The 23,037-nt window shown below is 44.7% G+C and overlaps 1 protein-coding gene across 1 annotated transcript in view; it reads left to right on the top strand.

Moving 5' to 3' along the window:
- The window catches only part of FADS1 (fatty acid desaturase 1), a 185,273-nt gene extending 168,805 nt beyond the window's left edge, over positions 1–16,468 (top strand). Inside the window, exons 12-13 of the mRNA XM_069623891.1 lie at positions 13,534–13,659; positions 14,479–16,468. Of these exons, the coding sequence (XP_069479992.1) occupies positions 13,534–13,659; positions 14,479–14,530 (178 nt within the window). The 3' untranslated portion in view covers positions 14,531–16,468. The remainder of the gene's footprint in view (positions 1–13,533; positions 13,660–14,478) is intronic.
- The last annotated feature ends 6,569 nt before the right edge of the window (positions 16,469–23,037 follow it).

Genomic DNA, 23,037 nt, shown 5'->3' with positions numbered 1-23,037 from the left:
TGGCCAATTAAACCGAGTTCTGTTCCGTGCCATCACTTGACCATCTGACTCATACATTACAAAAGATGGTATCTTAACTTAGCCTCTGCCACAAATTGTTGGTGAAAACCGCAGAGGTTGAATGAATCAAAGGCTCAAAGGTCTGTGGGCCTCATCACGTGTTGGGTGGTAGCCCTTAAATGTGGTGGTAACGGTATTACTGCCGCATTTAAGGGCTGGCTCTATCACGAGTCTGGCGTATTTACCCCCAGCTGCAAGCTAGGGGTAAATAAGCTGAATAAAATGCCCATTTTTGGTGCAATTACCGCCAACAGTATTACCGGGCGTTAATTGCGCCAAAAATTCCTCATTGAGTCCAGTAGACCCAATGGGAAATGGGGACTTACAGTTAGCGCCCAACCCTGGATACGGCGGTAAAACCGCCTGACTGATGGGTGCTAACACTAATTTAGTTGGCCCGTATTGCATCCCAGATACCGCCCAACTCGTGATGAGGCCCTGTATCCTCTGGTTTAGTAACAATGGACAGTATAAGACTAGATGTAGTAAGGTCTCTATACATTCACCGCATAATCTACATAATCGCAGTTCTTTTGGAATACCCAGTTTAGGCCAATTACCTCAAGAGTAGGTAGAAAGTTAAGCCTAAACTTGAGATACCATTCATGAAATTTAGCAGACATAAATATAATCGGGTACAGGAATGATCTTTAAAAAGCTTCAGCCTTCCCAAATCCTGAATATTTGCCAATCTGCCCCATTGTTTTACCTTTGTTTCATAGCAGCATCAGATTCAAGACCAGTGAGATCAAGCACAGAATGAAATAATTTGCATCTCTGCCTATATTTTCTCAGATGGGGATTGGAGTTCTGTGATAGAAGAGCGTTCAAATAAAAAGCAAGACAAGGTTTTTCACCTCGCAACAGTCTATTAAGTAATGAGAGACTCCTTTAAATATACTGTGACCACCATGAAACCAAGCCAAGTTCTAATCTAATGACACTAACGGGAACAGAGATCGGGAGGCCCAGAACTTCAGAATGTTTCCTTCTAGTGCATCCAAAAATGTCCTATTTTTAAATTCTATGAACTCACATCCGTACAGCACTATAGCAGAAACCTTCCGTTTAAAAAACACAATTAGGGGACTCAGTAAGAATGCACATAATTTACTTTTAACAGACTTCAGAAGGGAGTGACAAGACCGAGCCTTGTCTTCCATCTTTATTTTCTGTCTTTGTAGATGTTTCTTGCTAGATACTACAAAACCTAAATAACAAAGTGACTCTGCTTTCTTTATCACTTCATTATTCAATTTCCAGGTATAGCTTTTAAGTTTTCGGTCTGTACTATATATCATAACATAGGATTTGGCAGGATTCATCTACAACTAACTGGAATTCAAGTAAGCCTCAACTCCTGACAAAAGACACTGCAATCCTGCAGGAGTATAATCCATCAGGATAAGATTGTCAGCATATGCAATACATCTTAATGTCAGGTCAGACTACTTAGGTGAATAGCCCTCCCCAAGCCTTGCTTTCTTCCCAGAGGTCGACCAAATACAGACTAAATAATGTGGGGGCAAGGGCACACTCTTGGCGAACTCCCGTCCTTAAATGAATACCCCTAGATAACTCACCTATTCTATTTAATTTTACCTTCTCGGTCTATCCCTCAAGTCTCCAACTTCTGCCTCAACCGGGACAAGTTGACATTATCGAAGGCAGAGGAGAGATCTATCACCGTCACATAAAGTGAACGACCAAAGTTGGCTCCTATGTCAGACACACACGCTGCGAGGGCCAAACCACTCAGCACGGTGCTCACCCTGTTTCGAAAGTCTATTTGCAGCGGGTTAAAGTGCTGATTTTTCTCTGGCCAAGATGTCAGTTCCGCAAGTACTATTGTGGCAAACATTTTCGAGGCAGAGTATATCAGTGAAATAGGGCGGTATTTAGCTGGGTTCCCTGTCTGCCTTTTTATAAATTGATACCAGGATAGATTTAGACCAGGAGCTCGGACAAACTCCTTCCCTCGCTATGTGTGTGAATAGATTCAACAAAATGTCAGACCATAACAATGGATTCTTTTTATAAATGCCACTAGTCACGCCATCCGGGCCAGCTCGAGAGTTGTTTAGTTTGTTGATAATAACTTCAATATATATCAATCAAACAAAAAAGTCCAGACCGCAGTCTCGCTACTGGTGGTACCCAGCAAACTGACATTATTGTTATTTCTGTTGAATGTATTATTGAACAAGTCTACCCAGACCTCTTCTGATACACAGCAAGATTGCACATGGGATTGAATTTTGCTTTTATTATTTAGGGTCCACCAGATGAACAGGTGTCTTTCCTAATGATCCTAGTTAGTAATTCCTGATTCCTACCAATATATTTTTGGACTCTTTGATGCTTACACCAGGTTCTATACTGTTGTTTAAGATTTTGTTTCCCTTTTGGTGAGCAACAGTAATCATGGGAGGATTTGGAAGCAATTATTGTCACGATGGGTGTTTACGCAAACTAACTTGCTGTTAGAAGGAAGATTGAAAGATGAGTCAACCTGGTTTCATGCGATCTCGGCCTCTTATTGATTATATTTTTATTTTGTTTGTTGACAATGCAGAGGTAGGGGATTTTAAGATTGTAAGAACGGGTTTGAGTGATCAAGCGATGTTACAACTATCCTATGGAGGAGTGGAGACTGATAGAGAGTTTATGGGAAAGAAACAATTGGTTTTATCTGGAACAAGAAATAGGCTTATACAATTTAGCCGTAACACCAACAGGATAAATGCAAAATTATCAAAGTGGTGGAATAATTTGACAACCAGAGAGAAAAACAGAAATTCTCTACCAGAGGAGTTTCCTGTTCTTTTGTCTATGTTGGGGAGACTCCCCGACGTGAATGCAATCCCCTTAAAAAGAGCTTTTATAAACTCCAATCACAACAATTTCAGTAAGGCGATAATTATAAAGAGACGCCAGCTAAGAAGCGATATTAGCAAACTAATTAAATGCCCCCATGTGACATGGGCAGAGAAAGGTAAAGGGGTAATCTTATTTTAGAGCAATAAGTTCCATAACATACAGTAAATATAGAAGCATAAAGTCTGTAAGGGTAAAATAAGATATCATAAGAAGAAATATACAAATAATGAGTAGTCTCACAGTAACTAAGCATATGGTATGTCATTTGTCTTTTATATTGCACACATTGCCACCATAATGGCCTTAAGTCTCCAAGTCTTGTCCATGTAGAGGTGAACTGTGACAGTAGGTGGCAACCTTACCATGGTCTGTTGGGTGAAAAGGAAAGGAGGCTAAGGAGAGCGGAAGAGTGGGAAAAGTCAGGGAGACAAAGAAGAACAGAATTACTCACATGTAGAGGAATGAAAACATTTTTTTCCTTTTTTATTGTTTTGGTTTTAGAAAAAACTTTACAGTCTCATACAAAAGAATGCCATAAAAACTCAATACAGTATCTTTACACAAGAATAAAAAAACAAGATTAATAAATCTCAATTTTTACAACAACCATAATCTATAAAAGAATAGAAAAATAATTCATTATACATACACTTAAATTTTCCATTTGCTGTCTGAGGTTCCTTAAAGCCCCTCATCAGAGCATGTGTCAAGGAATATTCCTCTTTGTTAACTCCAAGGATTTAAGGAAGGCTACAATTTCGAGTCCGTCTTTTGTGCTATTGATACAGACGCATCGTTGCCATACTTGATCAACAAGTAACATCATCCATTTACTGCAGAATTTACTCATATGTGTATTTCTTGCTTCTGCCGAGGCCAAACAATCCAGGACCATATGTCTTCATGTTTCAATCACCCCATCAGTTCCACAGAAGCTACATTTTCCATCATTCCTACCTAGCATTCACCACCTTAAGAGACCTTCCTTGGAATCTAATATATTCCACCTTAATCTAAGGAGTTGATTCTACATATGATTATTTGGAAATTGAAACTTAATATGCGATATAGTTCCCCTGGACTTATGCTCCAGTGATAGATGACTCTGAGAAGGGTAAGCATGGAAACGTTCCAGAGTGTCACACCAATCTTTATAAAAGAGGGATTTTTTTTAAACTTTTCCTGTATTGTTTAGTAACAGATCTATATCCAATCCCAGTTCTCCCACCATATTCTCACATTCCTTTTCCAATACACATAGAACGTCCTCCTTCTTACCCAATGACCTCATTGTTACTGGATGTTTTTTTAGTTGTTCATAGAGCGTGTGTTCCATAGGGTCAATTTTTGCTAGTAGTGACCATTTTTTCCAGCACACTCGTGCCTTCAGTGATATCAGCCTAAATTCAAACAGAATTGCTGAAATTGGGATTGAATTGGGCAATTTCAAGCACTTCCTCCAAATCAGTGCTTCCAGGGACTCCAAGCCTTCAACAAGGGTGGCCCTAAACCCTTCCCCACCCTACAGAAATTTAGAGGCAATTTTCCCCTCATAAAACTGGACAGCTTGCTTGATCGAAAACCTACCAAATCTGCCATCCAGCTTTGTTAGTTGTATTGCCAATGCTTCCGCCTTTACTTTTACCCCTGTCCATATCTTTCCACTAGATGGACGTCCAAACGTTCCAAAGCACAAATAAGTCATCTGGTCTGAGCATCCAATACTGCACTCCTCTGGAGACAATGCCATATTTTCCCCTTTCCCCCCTCTTGAGAAGTGCACAATCTTAGTCTTTGCAGGGTTGACCTTTAGCCCATTTTTGGAAGCATAGTGGGAGAAACCCTTCAAAGGTCGTGGCAAACCCTTCTTAGTGACATCGAATAGCAGAAAGTCATCCGCATAGCATAACCCATGTACTCTCAGATTGCTTATTTTTGGGGACACAAAGCCACACTTATCCGATATTCCCAACCATCAGATAAGTATAGATTAAAGATGCATCAAGCTAAAATGCATCCCTGTTGTACCCCCCTTTTTACTTCAATACGTCTAGATAAATCACCTTTATTTAATCTTATTTTGATTGCTGAATTACAGTGCAGTTTCATCAAGATCTTCAATAAGTCATCGGGAAGCCCCCATTCATGCAGTTTATGCCTTAGAATCTTTCGATCAACCCTATCAAATGCGTGTGAGAGGTCTATGGAGGCTACAATGATTGATCCTTCCTTCAATGCCCAAGCAGACTGCTGGAAAGTTTTTAACACTACTGCATTCAGGGATGTTGAGTGGCACTTTCTAAAGCCTGTTTGGAACATGGACAGCTTTTAGAGTCCCTTACCCATTTCTTTAAGCGACCCAAGAGAACAGATGAGAACAATTTGCAGTCAGCGTCAATCAGTGAGATTGGTCTGTAGTTCTTGGGATCACTTCTTATTCCCTGCTTATAAATGGGCACAACATTGGCCAGTTGGCATGATGAATGGAACACTCCTGATCTCACTATGCCTCTAAATCTAATGATCAGGATTCCCCCAGATTTCCGGTTCGGACTTGAAATGGGCATTAGACAGGCCATTTGGACCTGCTGCACGAGAGTTACTACATGCCCTTATCAAGGCCATGACCTCCTCCAACTCCATTGGCAATGATCTCTCATCAATCCATCCTTCAACACTACTGCCTGAGTCCCCCCCAAATATGTCCTCTCCATTCCCATATAGTTCTTCAAAGAAGGCCACCCATTTCTGCTCTCGGACTGCATTCAGTTGTTTTAGAGAGTGCTCCATGTTTCCCGAGTTTACCAATTGCCAAAAGGCTCTAGAATCTTTCCTGATCAAAACACCTAGCATAGATTCTGTATCATATTCTCTCTCCTACTCTTACAGTAGTTTCTGTATGTTTGTTTTATTCTCTTGATGGTTTTAGAATATGCATCCCCCTGGAAGTCCTCCCTTCCAGCGGATCTCAACTCCTTTCTCATCCTCCTTTTTGCCTCCACCAAATCTTCATCAGAGACATGTTTGGGGGTGCTCTTAGTTTGCCTAGTAACCTTTCCCCCACTATGTGGTGCCCCTTGTTGGAATTTATTTAGGAGTTCGTCAAAGGCCTCTGTACAGAAAGCTTTCATTTTCCACTACAGGTCCGATTGTCCATATTGGGACCCCAAGTAATTGTTAAGACCTGTAAAGTTCTTTATCACTCCTAGTCTATTCCCCTTGGCGCTTGAGATTAAATCCACTGGACACCCTGTTCTTATAGCTGCCCTTCTGGCAGCCAATTCTGCCCTTAGAAAGCAGTGATCACTAAATGCACTCAACGATTTTAAATTCCCTGCATTTCTCCAAAAAATCAAGGTCTGTGCAGATGTAATCGATTGTAGAGTTTAGGGACCCGCTATGCCATTTATACATTCCTTACTTTCCACCATCAACTGAGTCATTCAACACTACCAGACCTAGCACTTTCAACATCCCCAACTATTTTCTTCCAGCAATTCGCTTAAGGTCATTACTCTCGCCCTTGGTCCGATCGTTTAGTACTCCTAGGCAACTTGCGTTCATATCCCCTGCGACTATAACCTTGCCACCTTCCTTAATCTCCTGCCACTGCATGATGCAATTAGAGATTTCAAGAATTCCTCCAAGTTGGCTTTCCCAGTGCCAGTAAACGTTTATCACCAGTAAATTGCCTTTTAGTTATTCACTATGCAAAGCAACAACCATTGCCCCAAATGGTAGTTTCAGTGTGCCCCCCCCCTTGTCAAGGCCAGTGAGGATCGGACTGCAACAAGCAATCCTCCAGATGGCCGCCCTTCGCCGCCAGACTTGTCCGGCTGGAAAATTGCCTCATAACCGTCCAATGAAGGGGCCTCCCTTAGCCAGGTTTCTTGTAGCAGAATTAAATCCGCCACCCTCAATATTTCAACCAGCTCCACATTCGTTTGCAACTGCCCGTGACTCCTAGAGTTCCAAGATATAAGATTCAGAGTTTCTTGCTCTAGATTACTTTTAAGAAGTACCTTGTCCCTAGAGTTTCTTTTAGAATATTGCACATCACAGTGTTCATTATGCCACATTCTTTGTCCACAGAGAGGACGTGATCCCCTATTTCCTTCAGATCATTATCACTTACCACCCAATTGGAGTGTCGTTCAAAATGATCAAAAGGGATTTTTATGTCGTTTATCTCCCCGGTGGCTTCCCTGCGACTCTTGTGTCATCAATCTGCGTTATATCAAATCCCATAGTTTCATGTTTCGCACTTTCTGCTAAGACTGTGTCCAACACCAGTCAGGATCCAAAGTAAAGATTACAGCAGTCCATCACGTCCCTGTTAGGGAACTCTACTCGCTCAATGTCAAAGGAGGACAATAGACTTAGCGCTGGGATTTCCGCAAATATTGTTAGAATATTGGTTCTGTTAAGACAAATATTCAGATTGGCTCCCCATCGACTCTTCAATTCTGCCTTATAGGTCTTCCCACCTCCATACTTTGCCTCAATTTTCCTATCTCACCCCCCACCCCCTTCTGGAGATATCCATCCTTCCATCCCAAAACTTCTGCTCCTGCCCCCCCCCCCCCATTCGTGTTCCTTGCACCCTTCAAAATACTGCTGGATTCCTGCCTCCACACACACCTTCCTGAACCCACTGGGGCCTCTTCAACTTGCCTACCCTGCGCTCTTAACTGCTGATGCCCATTCGACCTTAATTTCCTGCTCTTGCTATCTACCTCATAGTTTTTTGGCACATATAGTTTTCCCAACCAGGTGTCTTTCCCGACCCAGCAGTCTCGATCACCCTGTGCAGACTCCCCTCTCCACCGAGATCTTTGGCTATCGTCCCAACTTCCCACTGGAACCCCCAATTTCTCACTCTCTCTCTTCCCACATTGTATATGACAGTCCATCTCTTGCATCCCTTCCCCATTCTCCGTCCCGTTCCTCCCTGTGCATAGCAGCAATCTATTTGTCTGAGTTTCAATTGACATGAGTGCACTATCGACCAGACCAAACTTCCTTAACATATTTGTCTGCGCACCAATCATCATTGGGGGGCCAAGGCAGCTGCTCCTGTTTATCAGATGGAAGTGTACCCACCTCCAAACCCCCCTGGTCAATATTTTGTGGTTGCATTAACAGTTTCCGCCTTTCCCATTAACTGTGGGGGCAGTAATCCTTTTTTCAACCTTCCCTTTTATCCTGTTACAGTGAGTCATTCCAGCATCTACCTCTCCTCCAGATGCCTCATTCATCGTTTGGGCTCCAATTAACGGAACCTTTTCCATGCAGTTCTCTTTTCCAGTCAAACTCAAAACCTTTTGAGCCCCTTCACCTGATAGTCCCCCAAACATCTTATCCGTATGTTGACCACTATTCTGGCTCTGGAAGCAACTCTTGGTCTCTGTTCCACCCTCTCCATCAACAATTGTAGCCAACTTCAATGGTCCATCACCACAGGAGACCTTTTAACCATGTTTCCCACACATCCGCCATATACAGAGTCCTCAAAAAAGCTCTGGGTGACGTATTTTTTGAGATTTCTTATTTTTTGTTTTCCTCTGCTGATTGTTTTTAACCGTATTCCCTGTTGTTTTCCGCCCCTCTACACTTCCCATTTCACCATCCAATTCTTAACCGATGTCCTTACCCTCTCCCACTTCTTTGAATACAATCAAATCCATGTTTGAGGTTGGAATGGTCATTCCATCCCCTTTCACTGCTGAGTATGCAATATACTCGTCCTCTATGATCATAACACTCTGAGACATTCTCTTGTCCCCTTAGGCCCCCACCCCTCATTACATCATTTGCCAATCTCTGACCAACTTTTACATTCTCAGCTTGTACAAGACGGCCCACCCTCCCCCCGCCCCCAGTTCTTCCACTTTAAAATTGATGTTTGATAACATCATAGTATGAGCTTTTACCCATAACCAAATGTTATCGTACAGTGTCACAAATGAATGGAGGACTACAGTCAAGGCCGAAACTGTCGGGTGAGTCAGTCGGATTCTTTTTTCCACTTCTCTTAGTGTATGATGTAATTCTGATCCGTCTGACTCATCCAGGTGTAATCGTGCTTGGGATGACGGAATGTTCAGGCTATCTCCTCCTGAGCCCCCGGACACCTCCTTATCAATGATTTTATTCAAGTCAGTTGGAGAGCACAAAAAAGAGACTTCACCGGATTATTCAGATACAATGTTCCTGGTGTGGAGTTTATAACTCTGTACGTACTTTCCACTTTCCTTAGGTGCATTCTTGATTGCATCGTTCTTTGTCGAGCAGGCAGAGTCAATAAACCCACCTGCACCAGACTAAGCACCTGTTGCTGGTCCTAAGGGGGGGGCCCACATTATCCTTGCCTCCCCCCATGGATCTGTGCCACAACCTCCACCCTTTGCATAACATCCTTCTTGGCATTGAACCTTTGGGGCGTCTGCTGCTTTGTTTAGCACAGTATTGAATCTACATGTTCAATTAGACTTATGTCGTTCATGATGAGGGTCTCCACTCTCTCCATATTCTGCGGGTGGGGTGGCCCTTCTTCACTTTCTTTCTCACCGCTATCTTGCCCCACCAACGACCCGGGACGAAGTGGTGTAGTTACTGATGCTGTCTGTCCCAGATCTTTACCACCCGTGCTGCCACCACTAAAATTCCTGGGGAAGAAGGCTGTAATCAATGCTGATCCCCCTGCATAGCCGGAGTCCAGGGGCCCTTTTCCATTCAACTTCCTCTGCCCCCCCTGACATAGTTCTCCGCTTGCCCGCCCTCAATAACTCATGATCTTGTTTGGACTGTTTCCCTGATTGTACGTTGAATATGGGAGGCCAAGTCTCGGCGATTTTTCTTTTTTTCTTTTTCTTGGTAACGTTGCTGCCTGGGTTTCCCCCAGGTTTACCCTCGGTGATCGATTCCGCTAGTTGTTCAACCTGCTGATCTTCCAGGTCTTCCTGCTGCTGAGACGCCCCCTCCTTTGACCTTGCAAAGTTTCTCAATCCGCTAGAATCCATTTTTAGGCATGAGGTTGCTGGCCCTTCCACACTTGACTGCCTTCTCAGCCCCTGTCGGGACATGATCAAGAATTACTCTCTTTGTTTCTTGAGTAGATCAAAGGCCTAGCCTGCAGTCTCTGCACCCAAATCTAAGTGAGTAAGTCCCAAAACGGTAACCTGATACACGTTCTCGTTCCACTACCAGGTAGAAATAATAGTCGTTCAAGTTTTTCTTAATTCAGTAACCAAACGATAGGGGTTGCTCACAACCAGTTCTTTTGAGTGGTAACCCTTGTGCAGATCGAAGGGCTTTGCTCACAGTCTCTGCAATACGAGGTCTGAGCGTAAAATCCAGGTGTGATCTATACCCACTTTTCAGCCACCCCTAGTTGAACTCTGCATCCAGAGAAATACTTCCTTTAGTGCCACAGATCAAAGGCCTATGCCCGCAATTTCTATGCCTGACTGGAAGATGACTAACTGCAGACTCCAAATACAGGTGATGGGCTGCCTTACAAGATGCTGTCAGCGTGAAGTTAAGGCCCAAAGCTGGATCAATGAGTCTTCCAGCCTCCCACCTGTGACTCATGGAAAAGGCGTTGAGCTAACGCGGCACCCTTCTTACCGCTAGTGAGATGGAGCGATGATTGGAGTAACGCTGCTTCAGCGATTTTCTTTGCAGTCCTTCCGGCTTGTAACGGCCAGTATGCGTCAATTGTCCAGATAAAAGATAATTCGCCAAGATAAGATGAAAATAAAGTAAAGCCAACACCACGTTGCTCTACTTCGATTGGGGGAAGTCCTTATGAGCAGTTGGGGTGCTGGGAAGGCTGGATGGGCTGCTTAAAGAAACAGCAGCAAGAAGACTGCAGCACAACAAAACACGGGATCCAGACACCGCCAACCCCACTTTCACTGCTTCGCTTGGGGGAAGTCCTTATGAACATTAGGGATGCAGGGAAACATAATTGTGAGTGATAGTGGATGACCTTCGGGCTGAATGTATAGTTTTCAGTGTTTTGACCAGAAGAAAATGTATATCAAAAGAAGGGACATAAGCTTCCCTTACATACAAGAATAACCACATTTCCAATTACATATATTGACCTATAAAATACTGTTACATGCAATACATTTATATTCATATCCAATCATCTAAGTTGTGCTAGATAGGCCTTCTTTTTCATGATATTTAGAACCGTAGATAAGAAAGTAGCGACGTCTAATAACAGCAATCAGTATAGGAGAGCTGCACTGCAACCCCTCATGCATGTGTGCCCAGAGGAGTAGAGTAGTGTGCTTCATACAAAATGCAGGTAGGGGTGTTTCTGTCACACCATTATTGCAGGAGCGCGTGTTATCCTCAGCACCTTTACATCTGCTTGTCAGAGTGCGAAAATGGAGCAGGACCAATCGGAATCATTTCACTATCGCTCTGTCCCTCCGATTTGGAATAAGATATGAAGCAGTCTCATTTGCAGGTTCTAGAGTCCCAAAGGTTTGTACTGTATGTTTTGTTCAGTAGATACTAGCTGTGAAAACAAGACACCCCTTCTGGACTACATTCGGCACTAATAAACCAATCTTCAGTCGCTAATTGTCTAAAACTGGCCCTAATATAGATAGTTATGGCATTCTATAGAATGAATAGGTGTCACATGTGTCTCTAATTATCGCCTGCATTAAAAATGCAATCTCATGCACACTTGGATAATCAATCAAAAAATAGTCATAGGCGCCCCTCTGCGAGAACAAACACAGCTAAATTACCTGTTCTTTGGGAAGGTACCCACTCGAGAGTCCGCAGCCACACTTTAGCTCACTGTCCCTTTCACAGAAGGGAAATGACCATTTGCATATCAGGCTTTGTCCCAGCAACATGGGCAGTCCAGCACCAAAATGCTATGGCAATTCCCTACTGAACAACAGTATCAACAGCAACCCCAGGGACTTATGACAAAGACTGATGTGGATATTTGATTAGTAGAGAGAAGGGGAGTTAACCTGGATACCTCGCATCTGTTTTTTCAAAGAAGTAGATTTTCCACACAGTTATCACACGAGCAGGACGCGACTGCGCGGAGCGACATGGAATATTAGGGCCCAACAAGAGCACAGCTGTAATTACAGGAACCAACGCACCCTATCACACAAGGACCCCATAGGGGGCGCCGGACCGCATTACATAGTCTTGAAAAGGACCTACGGGTCGAAACACGTGTCGGCTGACCACATTTGGGACATAAGAGCCCCCACTGTATTCATAAGAAGTTTTCTCAAAACAATAACACAAAATAAAACAAAAACCCTCTTGCTACCAAGCACAAAACGTGAGATAACTGCGTGGAAAATCTACTTCTATGAACAAACAGGTGCGAGGCATCCAGGTGGCTACCTTCGCAAAAAAAAAAAGTCATTCAGTCGTGTTTATTCTCGCAGAGGGGCGCCTATTACTGTTTTTTTGATCACTTATATAATCAGACACACAATTCATGTGCGTCTCTTAAGTGTATAGACTGGTGTAGATCGATGGTGGGTGATTAATAATTGACATAGAAAATAATGTGTTTGTGGTCTGCAGGCCACACAGACGGAAGCCGGAGGCACAAAAGGTTGCAAACAGAAGCACGATGTGCTGTGCATTGGGTTTCCGTCCATGCAGCCGGCAGACCAATGAGGAAGGCAGCCGGTGTCCGCAGCCGGTAAGGGGAGGGGAGGGGAGGGGCCAAGGGGCAGAGGAGGCCGCGCACTGAAATGGGGTGTTGTTGGGACCCCCAAAATGGACTGCAGTGGGCTGGTAACAAAAGACCGACCTTGTGGGTGTGCAATTGGCAAAGTCAGCCTTTTCTTCCCAGATTTGGGACATACCTCCAAATAATTGTGTGTACGCTGCAGCTTTTGTACATCTGAATGAACCAAAACGTAAGCACCATAGTCACCGATGTTGTCTTACATGTGGTTGAAATGTGATCTATTGGTTATTTTTGAATTTTCATAGCGAACCTAAACATTCAAAAATTAACCTGTGTCATGTGAGGGCAGAGATTGGCCATGGGCCAGACGGAGCAAAGTGCTTTTTCTGCAGGATAGTGCCATGGTAGCAAAGCCTATTTATCCATCTCTACAAACGATTCAGCTCCCTCGCTCGCCTACTCCAAAAGAAGCCTCACTCCTGATATTGCTACAACCGTAATATTAACAATTAAAAATCAGATATTGAACATCAGTTTATTTGATCCCCACAGATATTAATGACTATTTTTGTGACATCATTTTCTGCGATGTGAATAAAGGGGCCCCACACATCTTTTGCTGCCCGGGGCCCCCCAAATCCTAGGGCCGGCCCTGGATCCAGTCATTCAGAAAGCAGAGCCGAGCATGCAAGAGAGCAGGTCTCTATGGTCTCTGTCCCGCCCACACGCCCCATTTCCGCTCTTTGCATCTGGGTAGTGGCTGCAATCTTGCCTCTTCTCTAGCCTCTCCGCTGTGTGGGCCGGGCCGGGCCAGGCCTGCATGCGTGCTCACTGTTTTGGCCGGGTTGCTTATCCCTACTTGCACGCTTAGCTTCTCGCTTTTGTCTTTGTTGCAGCTTATTTCCCACAATGCCCCGGCACAACTACTGGAAGGTGGCTCCGTTGGTCAGGTCGCTGTGCACCAAGTATGGGATCGAGTACCAGTCGAAGACCCTGCTGACTGCCTTCGCAGACATTGTGCAGTAGGTGCCCGCTTCTCTCTACTGACTGTTGGTACGCTTTGCAGGGCGGAGAGGTCGCTGGTTCTAGATGAAGGATAATGATGAGGGGCTGCTGTTTAATGTTGGAGGGGAAGCGCAGCTGGTTCGAGGTGAAGGAGAAGTAAGGCCCGACTAGAGGGAAGATGGAATGAGCAATTGGGTAGATATGAGGGCGAGGGGAGGGGCAAGAGTACAAGCGGGGGACAAGTAGGCTGTGAAACGAATTGTTGGGCATCTGGCTAAAGATGGGCAAAGCTAGGAAGCACCTGGCTACTAGTGCTGGGACCCATGAGTTAGTGTTGCATGTAAAGATGGGGTACAGGTGAGACAACAGTTGGTTTAGAGAATGTGAACAAATAGGTGCACAGGAACGTGGCACGGGTGGGGGGCGTCAGCAGGTCACGGGAGGACAAAATGTGGGAGAAACAGGGAAGAGATGGTGGAAATGAAGGCTGCTTCCATATCCAGGAGTCTGCACGGCTGGGGTAGCTAGCTTCTCATTGGCAAGCTGGCTGGATCAGCCAGGTTAAGAGGAGAGCGCCGACTGATTGTAGTGATGGTAAGATAGCTCAGTGGGCAGAGCCCTCATTGCTACGATCTGTGTGCGAATCCTGCAGGTTCGGATCTGGGCAAGATGAACTCCCCCATTCAACCACCCGAGGTTGATAAATGAGCACAAACTTGGGTTGGCTGATATTGTATGTGAATATGCTCTGTGTAAAGCGCTATGGTGAAAGCGCGATGTAAATAACGCATCATTTTAGAGACGGTCACTAATCTCCGCGTTCTCTTGTTCTGCAGTTCTCTGAAGGAGTCGGGGGAACTGTGGCTGGATGCCTATCTCCACAAATAAAGACCGAGCCTCCAATGACCGCAGCCAAGCAATGAGCACAGCTGAGAATCGGAGGTGCTCGTCAAGCAATGCCTACAGTGACGGTCTACGCCCGGCCCACCTCGCTGCACCGGTTCTTACTCAACCAGCCTGTCTTAACACCTGCTTTCCCTCGTAGTCTCTGTCGTGGGACGGCAACCGAGCGCCAATGACCACTTTTTAACTAGATGCCGAGTGGCGTCCAATGCTGAAATCACGACCGGCGCTTTTCCTTCTCAATGATTCACGGCATTCTTGGGAGGCGGCAATGCTCCTCTCCGTGTTGTTAAATGTGTGCGGGAGCGCCTCTCCTCCCAAGGGTTTCCTGCATTTAGGTTTGATGCAGTAGTGCCACCGTGTGGCTGTTTGGTGTACTGTTTGTGTCTAGTCTGAAAACAACCTTCCTCGGTGCAAAGTGTGCCAAAGGGAAGTATTGAATCTTGTTGTGCTAGATGACCTCGCTTAGAAGCACGCCTTCACACCCGTCCCCCAAAGGCGGCTTCCAAATACATGTGAAGTATTGGTCCAGACGGTTATTACCACAGTAAATACAGAGTTCAGGCATAATACATTAGAATCGCATTTTACGTCTCTTGACTAGATGGTCAAGCACAAGACATTTTGATTGTATTCATATGCAGTTCTTGGTCGTTCAAGAATGGCTGTCTTACTCCATTTTGAACAGAAAGTTTGCCGTTTCCCCTCCGACTATGAGAATATGCGTCTCTAGAATACTTGTGTTGACGAGAAGCGGAGGAGGAAGTCGCCCAGACATCTGGGAGATTCCGGTCAAAGTTTCAGACGCTTTCATCTTTTCTATGTGTCAGTATTAGTCGTATCTCCTAGCACAGCGCATAGACTTTTAAGAGGAGCCGTCTGCGAGGGGAAAAACAAGCCTTCTTGACAAATGGCAGTAGCGTGGCTGAGTAAACGGTCTCCTTAACAATTGTAGATTCTTATACCAGAGGTACTGATTTCTAGTGTCCAAGGCTGCTGGCTGGTAGCAGGCACATCTCTTCCCGCTTTCAATAACAAAGCGTATTGGCTAGTGCAGTCGTCAGCAATTCTAATCAGACTGCTAGGAAAGCAGGCTGGTGTAGGCTTGCCATGGTCATTTTTCACCACCTCAGGGGCTTAGACATATTTTTGTCCGTGAGCCTAGTATTGGTCGACCCTAAGGTACCAGATAGAGCAGTCACCTCTCCATGCCAGTCGATAATACAGCCACCCCCGCAACCCGGAAGCAATGCTGATCTGTGCCAAGATAGTATTGCACTCTCGGATTGGCAAGGCCGGATGCACCCTGTGTCTTTTTCATCCTATGCCACTCTAGGGCGCTGAACTTTGCTTGTGTACTATCTAGCCATTCACTGTGCTGATTGTACCAGTGCAACATGCCACAATAGGGTGTTGTTCAAGGCAGTATGATCGCACTGGCACGATCTGAATGACACAAGGCCAAGTAAGCTTGTTTGACCTGTCTTCCCGTGCCTAGAATCACTTGTGTAAAGGTGCGTTATAAATGACATAATATTATAGGTGCCATCTTAATACTGTGCCACCCTACAGAGGAGAAGTCATGCTGAACTATGCCTATATAGAATGCCCTCGGCCTGCCCCACCCCTCACTCAAGGCGCCGAAGGCAAGCTCGTCTATGTCAGTAGGACTGACCTCAGTGGTGTTGTCGAATGAGAGGTGATCACTGTACCAGTATAACATGCCACATCCGGGTCCTCTAGAAAGGCTAATCTATGCCAGTATCATTTGCCGTTCAGGAGTGCTGATGCCAGGCTGACCTGCAGAGATTGTGTCTTGTGTTTGTCTCCCATCCCTGACCTAAGCTGCCCTTTCTGGTTTTAGAACTGTATCTGCCGACCTGACTGTACTAACTGACCAATAAATGCCGATCTTATTCTGAAGTCTGTTTTATTTTGAATTCATGTCCCGATTGATGCAGTGTTAATATTGTGTGTCCTCATTCCCCAAAAAGCACTCGCAAATCTGGTGACAACTGCAGCTTTTTGGAAGAAATAATATTGGGAGAAATAATATTTTAAAAAATGACTAAATCTCACTTTAGTGATTGCAATGAATTGGCTGCAAACATAGGGATTCCGAATTGGGAGAGAGTATCCACAAAGCACTATTCCACAATGTATTCATCTTTGTGACTGAGGCACAGGATAGGAGACCACCGATGGAGAGAGGGGAGGAGTCAAAGTCACAGGTTTTTAAGAGAGGCGAGTGGCACAAATATGCAGGAAGCACAGGCGACCAATAGCAGAGAGCGATCTCCAAGGCACAGTGGTGAGCACTGGAGGGATATGCCACCATGGTGTGAGGTGTAATTAGTAATATGTGATAAAAGCACCCAAAGCCAAAAGATGAAAGGCTACCTTACCACTGGGAAAAAATAAGGAGCTGCTATTTTGTTCTCACTGTCCCCAGGTAAAGCTAGCACCAAGGTAGTCTACTTCCTCATGAATAGCCCATGTACACTGAGTTTAACATGTGGTAGCACCCCAAACCCATTGAAATCCTATACAGGTCTGATCTCCTGGAACTCCGTAGAACGAGGGATCCAATATGTGCATCCAGACTCTTCCCAAACCCAATCCTGTGTGATTGGGACAGAACAGATGTGTCACTTCTATTAACAAACGTCGGAGGGTATCTAGAAGCCGCATTTTAAAAGAGTGCTGTCCTTGCCACATAATCAAACGATCTCCTATTTATGAAGAGGTTAAAAAATGTATATTTTTGTATTAGGTTCTCTCCTGAGATCCAGGGTTGCAGATGTTCTTACAAAGAATACTGTCTCATACCAAACCATGTTTAACTCAACTTGGCTCTCTGCATGTGGTTTACCACCTGTTGGAACCATGATCCAATGGGAAACATATACGAAACTGGTACTCCCCGACATTTAGGAGAAGAATACATAGGCACCTCCAGCAGTGTAACCAGCACGCGACCGCACACACTGTTACGACACACGCTCCCAACCCACACACTTCTACAATGCATGCTCCGACACATGCCATCTTACCACACACATTCTTACAACATATCTAGGGTTTCCTGTTTTAGAGGTTTCTTCTTTTTTTTTTACTTCCGGGGTTGTTTTTCTAGTTTTAAAAAAATCAGAACCAGTGTTTTCCCCCTTCAAACAATCGTGGATACCTGTTTTTTCCAGTGTATGCATTGCGCGCATATGTAGGGTTATCGCCCCAACCTACATTTCCCCAACAAAGGCCCAGCGCTCCACTCCCCCAACGGTCACGGAAGCAGGGAATAAGAAGTCACTGAAGAAAGGAGAAGCCGGGTAAGCAATGCGGGGAAGTAGGGCAGCAAACAAAAGTAGGCAAGTAGAAAAGGAACAGAAGCTGCAGGAAAAAGGAAGAGTGGCAGCAGAGATGGCCAGGACTGTGGAGCATCCTGCCAAGGAAACCATAGCAGAGAGAGGCAGAGCTGAGGAGCAGCCTGCCGGGGAGAGCTGCAGGAAAGCCTGTGGGAGAGAACTGCAGAAAAATGGCAGGACCGAGGGGCAGCCTGCCGGAGGGAAAGTAGCAGAGAGCGAAAGGGCTGAGGAGCAGCCTGCCAGGAGTGACAAGGAGCAGGAGGAAACTAGCGAACAACCAGAAGCAAAGGCAAAGCACGAACTGCGGTTGCTACTCGAGGGAGAGGTGACAGAGCCACCGCGTATGCGGGCGTACCTGGGAAGCCAGAGAGACTAGAACGCAGGGAAACGTTCAGATCGATGTGGCAGCACGTCAATGGAGGAACTTCCACTGCCTCCGAATATTCCATGGGTGCCTGTCTGCAACAATAGTCCATCAAGACTTTTGACATCTATGGCCTTTCTTTCTTAGAATATTTTTAGATATCTCCACCAGAGTTTCCAAATCCACTATTGCAGACTTTATCACAATGAATCGTTGGAAACCCCAGTTGAAAAGCTTTTCAATCAACTTCTTAAATCGGTTATATTACAAAACACTTCAAGAAATGGCTTTTCCCTTCCAGCCCCTACCTCCCGTACTCACCCACTTGCTTATCAGTATCCAGCTTTTGCAGTATTCCAGAACACACAAAAGCAACAAGCATGGCATACAATGCCCATTATCAAGAAAGCATATAACAACATTTCACATTCGGTCATATTGCTGTAGTGTGCCCCAAGTAGATAGAGTTTTAATACTTGAGGTTACATGCTACCACTGTGGAGCACAGAGTTCGGATTTATCTTGTTTTACTAGTGGTAGAATACATGCCCGGTTTCCCTATTTAACCAGGATACCTTTACAATAGTAAGCAGAAGAGGAAGTAAAAAGCGACAGACTGTTTATCATCAAGCTGCTTACTATTGTCCTAAACAATAATTTCTTCATGTTCGAAGATCAACACTACATTCAAATTTCGGTACATCCATGGGGCCCGCTATGACCCAAGTTATGCTAATGTTTATATGTCATACTTGGAAGAAACAAATGTTTTGAATAATCCTATCTGGAAGGATCGGTTGAAATTCTTTCTGAGATATATTGACGATTTGTTTGGAGTGTGGGCCAGCACAGACGCAGACCTAGAACACTTTCTTGAATTTATGACTTCTCTTGCACCTAGGATCAAGTTCAGTCACAAGACGAGCAGGTCATCATTGGAATTCTTAGACGTTTTGGTCTATTTGAAACATAAACTGTTAACTGTTTTTACAAAAAAAGACAGGAACAGTTTACTCCTGGCGTCCAGTTTTCACCCCAGAAACGCCAATGAAAATATACCCCTAAGCCAACTTCTGAGGTATAGAAGAATAGTATCTGAGGAGGACAAATATGACAAAAAAAGCTAACACACTTACTAAAAAGTTTCTCATGAGAGAGTATGATCCGACCATAATACAGAGAGACATTGAGAAACCCAAGAATACAACAAGACTCAAAGCATTACAACCCAGTGTCACAAAAGAGGCAAAGGACTTGGTATATGTGACAACCTATTCACAGCAAAGTGGACAAATCAAGAAGATTGTCAAAAAGAACTGGGAAACTGGCCTCGACCATGTAGGACTAACAGGAAGAAAAGCAAAACAAAGATGGGGGGAAAAGGATCGTATAAACTGTGAATTGTTGCAGTGGTTGCTTATCGAAATAAAGCTAGAAAAATACCCAAAATCAAACCTTAACACTTATTTCAAGTATAAGGCAGGTTACATCAATACCATAGTTCAAATAAGTGTAAAGGTTTGATTTGTAGTGGTATGGAGTGAGTGTTTATACTTTGAGCTTCATGATTGAATTTGTAGTTGTGTACAGTGAGTGTTTATACCTTAATGTTGTTATACCGAATATTTGTACACATTAACTTTTGTTAGATTATCTTTAACTCCTAATTAAACAACTTTTTTTTATCTACAGTGTATATCAGAATTAGACATTTCAGCCAAGCAACACACAGCAAAGCACCACTCATTAGCCTGATGGGCAATGCATTGTGGGTATGCAAATTAACTCAATTGTGATGCTTTGTTCCATTAAAAGGTCTGTGGCTTTAGGGCAATTCAATTTTATACATAGCAGTTTCACCCAAGACAGGCAGCTCTCAAACATTCAGACAACTACATAATTTTTTTGTCTGGGTTCAACTTTCAGTTCAGGAATGGTAGATCATCACTTTATTCATCAGTCTCAAAAATCATCAAGACAGCAAGTATGCATGCTATTCTTTTGATATTTACCTGTGAAAAGAAACGGTCAGGTTACAGGTCTTGCAAATTCTTAAAAAATCCTTTAGACATGCAGGGGGAGTTGCCTAGTTTACACACTCGACCTAAGAGAAATGTACTCAGCCTGTGGGGACGGGTGACAAAATATTTACCAGTGCTTTCTGCAAAATGGTGCTTGTTTGCAGTAAATGTCAGATAGGTTTCAAACAAATAGTACTCACCCTTGATAAAATATCTTCATCAATGTGAGTGGGCTAGTAGAGTTTACAAGCCATGGGTTAGTCATACATGTTTCACCTTTCTTTAGGGCTTTGTAGAGCTGTATAGTATGAAAATGATGTAAGGCTAGCACACATAAGAGGTAAGCCGTAACGTGTTTTATTCAGTTACATGGCAAGCAATCCCCCTTAACGACCTCACCCTCCAATGACACAGGCTCAACTGACGCCCCTGGAATTCCAGACTGCATGCTCAAGCTTACTCACACCATGGAATTCCAGGGATGACAACCCTCGCATTTACACATATCATCAAGCCTTTACAACACATCTCCACCTCCTTGCAACCACAATTCTGTGATTACATACTTGACCCCCACTCACCTTCACAGCACCATCCATCACTTTCTCCACCTGCACCAGCTCTGAGTACAAGGGATCGCCCTTCCTCTTCAGAAGACCCTTCTTGATGCACACCCAATCACACACCTCACTTTCACACTCCTCCCACACCTCTTCTCATTCACCCCTCTAAGCCACCGATCTTTGTCACGATCCAATTTTCTTTACACCTCATCCACCACACAATCGGTTTTCCTAGCTCTTCCCACCCAAGGAGGATTCACCCTGGTGTTACTTTGCGACCCCTCCTCACCTCGAAAGTGCTAACATCAGTCACAGAGTTGGGCGACATCCATAACGCCTACACTCTCTCTAATTGCTACTTTCTTGTCCTTCCCACACACCGTTGCCATCCTTATTGCTTCCATGATGCATCTATTAATTCTTTCCACTCTGACATTACTTTCCAGATGATACAACAGCATTATTTTATGTAAAATCCAACACAACTCCAAATATCTCTGACACACACCACCCACACATTAGTCCTTCTCTCACGAGAATTTCTTGTAAGAACTCAACCTTGCACTCCATCTATCTGGACAACTGGTCCACCAACACAAACCAAGAAAATCCATTGCCACTTCATCAAAAACACCTGTGGGAATCTCAGCTTTCACCAAAGACTGACCTTGGACCACTCCTCCTTCCCAGACCGACTACACTCCACGCACTCACTCAATCGCCTCTCCAAATCTCTATCGAAACCAGGCCACCAATACTCACCTCTTAACACCCCTTTGGTGTGCGACAAACCCAGATGTCCCTCATGTGCCAAATCCACAAATCTCTTCCACAACACCCTGGGAACAACCACCCATTCCCAATGATACAAAATTCCACCTACTTGTGAGAAACCGGAAGGTGTCTCACCTACTAGTCCCCGGAGATCTATCATCCAGGTGGCCAGGACATGGCCATCGCTATTGGATCCAGTTCCTGGGGGCAGACCAGTGGGGGAGGATCACCCGGATGAGGAGTATTAGGGGAGTGGAAGTGGGACACTTATGGGCAAGACGTTGCACCCCATTCCCTGTAACACCTTTCCCCCCATCCTACCCCATAGGATATTTAGAAGCTCTACCCCCTACCTTTTCCAACACAAACAGTTTCTTACACAGTGAAAGACAACAGACTAACACCAGAGCCATTTATCTGACAAACAAGGGTCAGGTAATTGACAGGTCAGAGTCAGGCAATTGACAATAACCACACACACCTGACAGCCCTTTACCTTCCCCACAGGGATAAAAGACAGAGCACGAGAGCACACTACGAGCAACTCCAACTGCACGAGGAGGCAGCTATTCCAGGACGGCAGTTCAAACAGAGAAGAAAAGCAGCAAGACCCGAGGGGGCAATAAGGAGGGAAATGCCCTAGGCCTTTTTAACCCAAACCTGCAAAGCCTCAGTGAAAGGAATTATAAGAGGGGCAGTGCAACTATCCCTTGTGTCGCCAGGTGTGATGAGTGCTGGTCACGTAAACAGAGTCCGTCAGTGGGGTGTTCTACGATTTCTACAGTGACCTATACTCACCCCAGAGCATAGCCACGGATAGAGAGATTGATGAGTACCTTTCTGTGATACCCACAACCCTATTATCTGCAGAGACGCACAATACTCTGTAAATTCCCATAACGCTCGGCGAGATAAGGGTAGCGATAAAGGAACTGCCTGGAGGGAAGGCCCCAGGCTCGTGCGGGCTAGGGGCTGAATTCTACAAGGAATTCACAGAAACGCTAGCGCCTCACCTCCTAGCGGTTTGGACCGAGGGATTGGACATGGGTGCATTGCCAGAATCAATGCGAGAGGCGGTCATAACCCTGCTGCTGAAGCCTGGGAAGCCGCCCGAAGACTGCAGATCTTACTGCCAGCTGTCAATCATGTATACAAATGTGAAAGTATTTGCTAAGATACTAGCCACCCAACTTAATCCTGTGATGCCGTAAATGGTCCATGACGACCAGGCAGGATTTGTGCTGGGGGGTGGGGGAGAATCAACAGTGTCTAATATTCACTGATTTTATAATGTACTAGCGAGGATCCCCCCAAGACTCTGATGGAGTAGCCATATCCGTAGATATCATCAGAAGGCTTTTGACACTGTATATTGGCCGTTCTTATTTAGAGTCCTACACAATTA

This window comes from Ambystoma mexicanum, chromosome 11 (genome assembly GCF_040938575.1).
Source record: "Ambystoma mexicanum isolate Mex_15411 chromosome 11, UKY_AmexF1_1, whole genome shotgun sequence".
Taxonomy (NCBI): domain Eukaryota; kingdom Metazoa; phylum Chordata; class Amphibia; order Caudata; family Ambystomatidae; genus Ambystoma; species Ambystoma mexicanum.
The sequence above is the reverse complement of the archived record's forward strand: the minus strand, read 5'-3'. Positions and strand labels throughout refer to the sequence as shown.